The sequence below is a fragment of the Notolepis coatsorum genome, assembly GCF_963971535.1.
Source record: "Notolepis coatsorum genome assembly, chromosome: 4".
Taxonomy (NCBI): Eukaryota; Metazoa; Chordata; class Actinopteri; order Aulopiformes; family Paralepididae; genus Notolepis; species Notolepis coatsorum.
Window position 1 is genome coordinate 17183173 of NC_140168.1, and position 10000 is coordinate 17193172.

The following is a 10000-nucleotide window of genomic DNA, read 5'->3' on the forward strand; positions in this document are numbered from 1 at the left end:
AGGTACCAGGTGCCACTGTGTCCACACCTCTATAGAACCCACCCAGGGGCGTGCACGGCAGCATGGTGAGCGTGCACGTGGTCGGCCCTGACGACGTAGCACCCACAGGGGTGAAACTATAGGTCTCCGCCCAACATCACGTGATGCTAGCAGCCTCCCTACAATACGACCACAGTACCTCCTGTTCCTTCTCTTCTCTCAAACAGCCGAGCTCCGCGCTGCTCCGATAAACACTCACCTTTATTTAGACATTTTACCTTATCTTATTCTTTATCTCAATTCAAACACACACCACATCATCACACACGATCCCTTACACACAAATACACACCGAGCCTCACACACATATGAGCTAGAGACCTGTTTTTCATTACTTTGACTGCAGGGACAAACGTCTTACAGGAGGTAATACAGCCAGGCACGGTGAGCACGGTGGGGTTTTCCATTATTCTAACTTGAACGGCACAGGAAGAGAGAGAGAGAGAGAGAGAGAGGACGATGGCTCCCTCGGTTCTCCAGACGGGCGGGTTCGTCCTGGGTGTGATCGGGGCGGCGGCCCTCATCGCGGCCACGGCCATGAACAACTGGAGCATCAAGGACCGGCAAGGGGACGTGATCACCTCCGTCTACACCTACAAGGGCCTGTGGAGGGACTGCGAGACGGCAAGCTCCGGCTTCACCGAGTGTCGGCCGCTCTACGGCCTCCTGGGATACACAGGTAGGACGGATGGAACGCACCCAGGAAGTGTAGCGTCTACACTACAGAATCCAAAATGGATTCTTTCATCTTTAGGTAGTGGGGACATTTAGGGTACAGGAGGTTTATAAACAGGTTTCTAGGTGAACATGATGATGAGTCGCAGCTTTGCAGTTTAGCCACAGTTAGGGTTAGAGGTATGATATGTTAGTGGTGGTTTGCAGTAGATGATGTTAGTGGTGGTTAGGGGTAGATGATATGTTAGTGGTGGTTAGGGGTAGATGATATGTTAGTGGTGGTTAGCGGTAGATGATATGTTAGTGGTGGTTAGGGGTAGATGATATGTTAGTGGTGGTTAGGGGTAGATGATATGTTAGTGGTGGTTAGGGGTAGATGATATGTTAGGGGTGGTTAGGGGTAGATGATATGTTAGTGGTGGTTAGGGGTAGATGATATGTTAGTGGTGGTTAGCAGTAGATGATATGTTAGTGGTGGTTAGGGGTAGATGATATGTTAGTGGTGGTTAGGGGTAGATGATATGTTAGGGGTGGTTAGGGGTAGATGATATGTTAGGGGTGGTTAGGGGTAGATGATATGTTAGTGGTGGTTAGGGGTAGATGATATGTTAGTGGTGGTTAGGGGTAGATGATATGTTAGTGGTGGTCAGGGGTAGATGATATGTTAGTGGTGGTTAGGGGTAGATGATATGTTAGTGGTGGTTAGGTGATGGGCATTTAGTATAAGTAAGTAGTTGAGTACTGTGACGCATGCAAAACAGGAACTAAAATAACTAAGTAAACATTGTGACACAGGTGAATTTCTGTTGAGTTTTATTCAGAGAACTGATTGTTGATCTTTATTCAGAGAACTGATTGTTGAGTTTTATTTAGAGAACTGATTGTTGAACTTTATTCAATTAACTGATTGTTGAGCTTTATTCAGAGAACTGATTGTTGAGTTTTATTTAGAGAACTGATTGTTGAACTTTATTCAATTAACTGATTGTTGAGCTTTATTCAATTAACTGATTGTTGAGCTTTATTCAGAGAACTGATTGCAATAACTGGGCTGGACTTCCATTATGTGTGCTATGTGCCAAGTAACATTATTATGCTGCTTAAAACAAATAAGCAATAGATTTATCTAACCTTAGTGTGACTTTTCTTTCTAGTTCAGTCTTTAAATGAAACTAAATCAATATTTTATTTTCAATTAGTATTTCACTAGTTGAGTAAGTGGTGATGAAACAAGAATTCCAGGAATTATCTACCTGAGGACCTGAGGCCTGAATAATAAGTATATCATCTTTTAATTCATATTTTTATAGACTTGATTTTATGTGATTTTGTTGGTTCGAATGTGTTGTTCATTACTTATTATCTTGTTTCATTGTCTCTACTCTGTTCCTGTTCCATTGTTAATGGTTCTTCATTATCTTTTATATGGATTTTAGGATTTTCTTAGCACAATGACTGCTTTCATTTTGATTGTCAAAGCACTTTGTAAACCTTGTTTAAAAAAAAAGTTATATAAATAGTTACATTATAGTTATATAGTTAATATGTTAATATAAATATAGTAACAGTGTTAGGGTTAGGTGTCTTTTCTAGAACCCAGCGGAACACAGGCACAGGAGAATAGAGCAGTTTAGAATATTTAATGAGAGTATGGGAAGCAAGGTCCAAGGTGGTGAGAGGAGCTCAGAGACAAGGGTCAAGGAGGAGGAGTGACAGGCCAGGGGTGTGTGTGTGTGAGGTCCATGATGGTTCAGGCTGGTGAGGGTCCGTGGTTGAGGTGTAGTCCGGAGAGGTGAGATCCTGGGCATCAGAGAACAAGAGTTAGTATGGAGCAAAAAGTCACTGGGCACAAGAAGACATGATTCCATGAACGCTGAGGTCTGAATAGAGTCCTATACCACGGGAGGTGAAAACAAAACTAGGACAAGGAGTGACAGGAGTGTAGGCCTCTTTATCCTGGCTCCTTGATGATGTGAGGGTTCTCAGGTGTGTAGGCCGCGCCCAGGAAGACAGAGTGGTTGTGAGGTGGGGACAGGAAAGACCATGTATGGGCCTGGGAACCTGCTGACACACACAGGGGAGAGCCCTGGCTGTGGCTATAACAAACAGTAGTAGTAGTTGTAGTAGTAGTAGTAGTAGTAGTAGTAGTAGTAGTAGTAGTAGTAGTAGTAGTAGTAGTAGTAGTAGTAGTAGTGGTAGTAGTAGTGGTAGTGGTAGTGGTAGTGGTAGTGGTGGTAGTGGTAGTGGTAGTGGTAGTGGTAGTGGTAGTGGTAGTAGTAGTAGTAGTAGTAGTAGTAGTAGTAGTAGTAGTAGTAGTAGTAGTAGTAGTAGTAGTAGTAGTAGTAGTAGTAGTAGTAGTAGTAGTAGTAGTAGTAGTAGCAGCAGCAGCAGCACCAGCAGCAGTAATAGTATTTTAAAATAATAATAATTGAAAAAAGGTTCTTTGGTACGACTCAGGTTTCACAGAGGGCTGACTATACTGGACTACTTACAACAGAGAATATGACTCAGACTACAAGTTAAGATGTTATTCCTGTAACACTTTACATTAGCAGACACAATAATAATGACTAGGTACCTAGGAACTAATGAACTATTATATGTTAAGAAACCGTTAATTAGCCGTCAGTTATTCATTTCTCAGGCCTGATGTCTCAGTGCAGAGAAATCCTTCCAGAATGACTTCTACTTCACTTCCCAACAACACATTCAGTAAATAACTATAACTATTAGAACTATCCATCTAACTCTCACTGACACATTCAGTAAAGAACTAGAACTATTAGAACTATCCATCTAACTCTCACTGACACATTCAGTAAATAACTAGAATTTATTAGATTAGAAGTATCCATCTGACTCACATCTCCATTTTCTACTTGTTTACCTCTAATTCTAAAAGGTAACTATCAGTTAAATAATATTTGTTTTTTATGTGTGCATCGAATGACAGTGATGAGTCCAAGTGAGGAGAGGGGGATGGAGTGATTATTGATGATGATATGGGTGATACCGGCCTGTTTGGTTTGATGGGGGGTGCCGATGAGGATGGCTTTGGTCTTACAGCCATTTAGCTGCAAGGAGTTACTACTCATCCAGTGGCGGATGTTGTCAAGGCATCTGGTAGCTTGGGTGAGAGCCAGGTGTGAGTCAGGGGAGGTTTGGAGATCAATTTGGGTATCATCTGCATACGAATGGAACTCTCAAGAATGTTGCGGCTTCAGAGCATGTCGATTAAAAAAGAGCAGAGGCCTCAGGACTGACCCCTGGGGGATGCCAGAGGTAACACATCTTGTGCTGGAGGTGAGGTTTCTCATTAGTTCCTAGGTACTTCATCAATATTAGTGGTTAATTAATGGTTAATTAATAGTTTGTTATCGTGTAGTTTCTCATTAGTTCCTAGGTGCTTCATCAATATTAGTGGTTCATTAATGGTTAATTAATAGTGTGTTATCGTGTAGTTTCTCATTAGTTCCTAGGTACTTAATTCTTTGTGCCCTCTAACGTGTTACCACTATTCCTAGACATTTTGGGAGCATGAATTACACACCCTTTTCACAGAGCAATGGGTATCTGTGTATAGTGTATACTGTATATAGTGTATACTGTATATAGTGTATACTGTGTATAGCTGTATTAGCGAACCACCTCAAAACCCCAAATATCCCCAAATATCTTAATCTTGAAAGGATTACTATTCTGAAAGAGATATGCAGGCTCATAGAGGCTCCCACCCTCAAGTGTCCAAATATGTTGTGTCATTTGACACCTGATTTGGATACCTATTCATCAGCGTCCGTGAGCCAATAAGCATATGGCGATTGAGCGTGTCTTCTGTTCAACCAATCAAAAGTGTAACAAAGCATCTGATTGGCTCATATACAGCGCACGCAATGCACATAACTCAGCGGCGTAAGTTATCGAGAAAGGAAATTGCGTTTTGGTATCGGTACTGAATCCAGGTATTGGTGTTTGGTATGGAAACATTTCAAACGATACCCAGCTGTAGCCTCTTGGTATTGAAACTGTTCAAACTCGAGTCCAGCTAACGTTAGGCCTCTCCCGTCAATGTTGACTCTAACACTGTTGCATCATGGTCACCATTATGACCAGCCAGGCCTAGGTCAACACGCTTATCTTCAGAAATAAAACAAATGGGGCAACCAGCAACATATCGTACGTCTCGCCAACACCTACAGCGGAGAACACCTACAGCGGAGAACACATACAGCGGAGAACACATACAGCGGAGAACACATACAGCAGAAAACACCTACAGCAGAGAACACCTACAGCAGAAAACACCTACAGTAGAAAACACCTACAGCAGAGAACACCTAGAAAACACCTACAGCAGAAAACACCTAGAAAACACCTACAGCAGAAAACACCTACAGCAGAAAACACCTACAGCGGAGAACACCTAGAGAACACCTACAGCAGAAAACACCTACAGCAGAAAACACCTAGAAAACACCTACAGCAGAAAACACCTACAGCAGAAAACACCTACAGCAGAAAACACCTACAGCGGAGAACACCTACAGCAGAAAACACCTACAGCGGAGAACACCTACAGCAGAAAACACCTACAGCGGAGAACACCTACAGCAGAAAACACCTACAGCGGAGAACACCTACAGCAGAAAACACCTACAGCGGAGAACACCTAGAAAACACCTACAGCGGAGAACACCTACAGCGGAGAACACCTAGAAAACACCTACAGCGGAGAACACCTACAGCAGAAAACACCTAGAAAACACCTACAGCAGAAAACACCTACAGCAGAAAACACCTACAGCGGAGAACACCTACAGCGGAGAACACCTACAGCAGAAAACACCTACAGCGGAGAACACCTAGAGAACACCTACAGCAGAAAACACCTACAGCAGAAAACACCTACAGCGGAGAACACCTACAGCGGAAAACACCTAGAAAACACCTACAGCAGAAAACACCTACATCAGAAAACACCAGACCGCCTCCAGCATATCTGGTCACATGCGTCGTGATGAACATTCTGGAGTCGTTATGCCTCTCTGCCAGGCTCTTTCCAGGGGTAGTTACCCCTCTGCCAGGCTCCAGGGGTAGTTACTCCTCTGCCAGGCTCTTTCCAGGGGTAGTTACCCCTCTGCCAGGCTCTTTCCAGGGGTAGTTACTCCTCTGCCAGGCTCTTTCCAGGGGTAGTTACCCCTCTGCCAGGCTCTTTCCAGGGGTAGTTACCCCTCTGCCAGGCTCCAGGGGTAGTTACTCCTCTGCCAGGCTCTTTCCAGGGGTAGTTACTCCTCTGCCAGGCTCCAGGGGTAGTTACTCCTCTGCCAGGCTCCAGGGGTAGTTACTCCTCTGCCAGGCTCTTTCCAGAGGTCTGTGAGACTAATGACATGGTGATACAACCAGACTTATCATACCAGTAGACGAAACAAGAAATACAGAAACAAGCATTTGTCATCATAATGTATTCTGTATTTTGTTGTGACAAATAATAAACAAACTTGAACTTGAAGGACAACATCTTTGTTTTAATATCAGTTATTTAAACAAGGACATTAACCAGAACTAGAAAACTCACAAGTCAGACGTCCATTACACCAGACTATCAAACAGTCAGACGTCCATTACACCAGACTATCAAACAGTCAGACGTCCATTACACCAGACTATCAAACAGTCAGACGTCCATTACACCAGACTATCAAACAGTCAGACGTCCATTACACCAGACTATCAAACAGTCAGACGTCCATTACACCAGACTATCAAACAGTCAGACGTCCATTACACCAGACTATCAAACAGTCAGACGTCCATTACACCAGACTATCAAACAGTCAGACGTCCATTACACCAGACTATCAAACAGTCAGACGTCCATTACACCAGACTATCAAACAGTCAGACGTCCATTACACCAGACTATCAAACAGTCAGACGTCCATTACACCAGACTATCAAACAGTCAGACGTCCATTACATCAGACTATCAAACAGTCAGACGTCCATTACACCTAGGGATGGGAATTGATACGATTTTATCGATACGATTCCATTATCGATTCTGCTTATCGATACGATTCTTTGGCGATTCCCTTATCCATTCCTGGTACATTTATAATTTAAATAAATAAATTGGAAATGCAACAGAACTAAGCTGGTTAGAATAACAACATGCAACTTGACATTTCTGATTGTCATTTATTGTTGAGCCCCCATGTCAGAAAAATACAAAAACTGTAAAAAATGTATTAACTATACACTTGAATAAAATGTATTTGAGAACAAATTTAATCTATTGAACTGTAGTTGCATTCAATGCAATGAGCATGGCTATTTAGCTAGCTAGTGGCTAACGTTACTGTACCATGTAAATGAATGACTAGGATGCAAAGCACCTTCAGTTTTCACTGCACACACAAAAAGGTTGCAATATCGAGCCCTTTAGGTTTTCCTAGTCAAGGAATCAAATAGTCTGCTATGGCTGCATGCATGGCGCTAACGTTATTGTTTTTAAATGCGCAACTGTCGGAAAAACATGGCATCGATAATAGGAATCGATAGTCACAGAGGCATGCGATTCCAGGAATCGGACAATTAGGAACCGGTTCCCAATCGATTCCGATTCTCGATTCCCATCCCTAATTACACCAGACTATCAAACAGTCAGACGTCCATTACATCAGACTATCAAACAGTCAGACGTCCATTACACCAGACTATCAAACAGTCAGACTTCCATTACATCAGACTATCAAACAGTCAGACGTCCATTACACCAGACTATCAAACAGTCAGACGTCCATTACATCAGACTATCAAACAGTCAGACGTCCATTACACCAGACTATCAAACAGTCAGACGTCCATTACACCAGACTATCAAACAGTCAGACGTCCATTACACCAGACTATCAAACAGTCAGACGTCCATTACACCAGACTATCAAACAGTCAGACGTCGATTACACCAGACTATCAAACAGTCAGACGTCCATTACATCAGACTATCAAACAACATTTGACAACATTTCACTTTTAAAACGAATCTTAAATTGTTTTTAAATTGTTTTTAACACTGTAAAGTAATTTTTTGTTTTTGTTTTACACTAATGTAATTTTAGCTATATTAATTGTTACAGTAGGTTCATTATGCATTGTGTGTACTGACTTTTAATAATTTAGTTTTTTGCAATAGTGATTGTTTTTGTATGTTTTTGTGTGTGTGGACCCCAGGAAGACTAGCTGGTTGCTATCGCACCAGCTAATGGGGATCCCTAATAAAATAAAATCAAATCAAATCAAAATTTGCGACATTGTACTATTGTACTTATTTTATGCCTATTCTTAAATCTGCACGTTTACATTCCACTACTTTTTTTTTTTTTTTATCTCTATTCTTATGTCTGAAATGTATGCAATTTTTTTATTTTGTCAATTTGTGTGCTGATTTTATGCTGATTTTATGTTCCTTTTTATACTAATTGCTGTGGTGCACTCTGGACTGAGAGTACTATGTAGATAGTTATTAATATTTATTATTGTTATATTGTAGAAATGTGTGCATTGAAATGTCTGTAAAGTCTCGACTACATTGAAAATGAGGGTGACCTCAATTGTAATTTCGAGAATAAATAAAGGTGATGATTGTGTGTGTGTGTGTGTGTGTGTGTGTGTGTGTGTGTGTGCGTGCGTGCGTGCGTGCGTGCGTGCGTGCGTGCGTGTGTGTGTGTGTGTGTGCGTGTGTGTGTGTGTGTGTGTGTGTGTGTGCGTGCGTGCGTGCGCGTGCGTGCGTGTGTGTGTGTGTGTGTGTGTGTGTGTGTGTGTGTGTTCCGCAGGGACCTTCCAGGCCGTACGGGCTCTGATGATCATCGGCGTGGTGCTGAGTGTGATCGGGGCTCTGATCTCCGTCTTCTCCCTCAAGTGTCTGACCATGAACAGCATGGCGGACTCGTCCAAGGCCAAGATGAGCCTCACCGCCGGAGTCATGCTCATCATCGCTGGTGAGGCTCTACTGGTGGAGAAACCAGACCAATGCCGTGCTCACAAATACCAGCGGGGGAGAAACCAGACCAATACATTTAAACCTGCTTCTATAACCTATAGACCTATTTCTATAACCTTTAGACCTAAATCAAATCAAATCAAATCAAATTTATTTGTAAGGCCCGACAGCACACGTTAATGTCCCCATGGGCCGGACACGTCTTCTTTAAACGAGTCGAGAAGAAGCATAACAATAAGTCAAGAACACCATAAGGTCCAACAAATTTAAAATAAATGCAAATAAATAATAGAATGCAAGCACTCCCAGACATACCCCACGCGAAGGTAAGGAAAAACTCACTAAAACCTAACAATAGGGAAAAAATGCTCCACAGGCAGTGTGGAGGAGAGAAACCTTAGAAGGGCCATTCAAGGGGGGATCTCCCTTCTTAGATGTTGGTGATAGTAGTGTTGCAGACGGACAGTTGGTAAGCATGCACTCATGTGTGTAGTGAAACCTGCTTCTATAACCTTTAGATCTGCTTATATAACCTTTAGACCTATTTCTATAACCTTTAGACCTGCTTCTATAACATTTAGACCTGCTTATATAACCTTTAGACCTATTTCTATAACCTTTAGACCTGCTTCTATAACATTTAGACCTGCTTATATAACCTTTAGACCTATTTCTATAACCTTTAGACCTGCTTCTATAACCTTTAGACCTGCTTATATAACCTTTAGACCTATTTCTATAACCTGTAGACCTGCTTCTATAACCTTTAGACCTATTTCTATAACATTTAGACCTGCTTCTCTAACCTGTAGACCTGCTTCTATAACCTTTAGACCAATTATATAACATTTAGACCTGCTTATATAACCTTTAGACCTGCTTCTATAACCTTTAGACCTATTTCTATAACCTGTAGACCTGCTTCTATAACATTTAGACCTATTTCTATAACATTTAGACCTGCTTCTCTAACCTGTAGACCTGCTTCTATAACCTTTAGACCTATTTCTATAACATTTAGACCTGCTTCTATAACATTTAGACCTGCTTCTATAACATTTAGACCTGCTTCTATAACATTTAGACCTGCTTCTATAACATTTAGACCTGCTTCTATAACCTTTAGACCTATTTCTATAACCTTTATAGGTTATAGAAGCAGGTTTAGGGAGTTGGTCCCTGGCATTACAACAGGAGAAGGCCCCTGGGCACCGCACGGTGTGGCTTCCCCCTGCTCCTAAATAGTTAGGATGGGTCAAAAGCAGAGGATGATTTAATAAAGGT

At 41.9% G+C, this 10000-nt stretch overlaps 1 protein-coding gene across 1 annotated transcript in view; it reads left to right on the forward strand.

Moving 5' to 3' along the window:
- Positions 1-498: 498 nt before the first annotated feature.
- The window catches only part of cldn18 (claudin 18), a gene marked incomplete at both ends in the record, with an annotated part of 15038 nt that continues 5536 nt past the window's right edge, over positions 499-10000 (forward strand). Inside the window, 2 exons of the mRNA XM_084311859.1 lie at positions 499-718; positions 8550-8714. Of these exons, the coding sequence (XP_084167985.1) occupies positions 499-718; positions 8550-8714 (385 nt within the window). The remainder of the gene's footprint in view (positions 719-8549; positions 8715-10000) is intronic.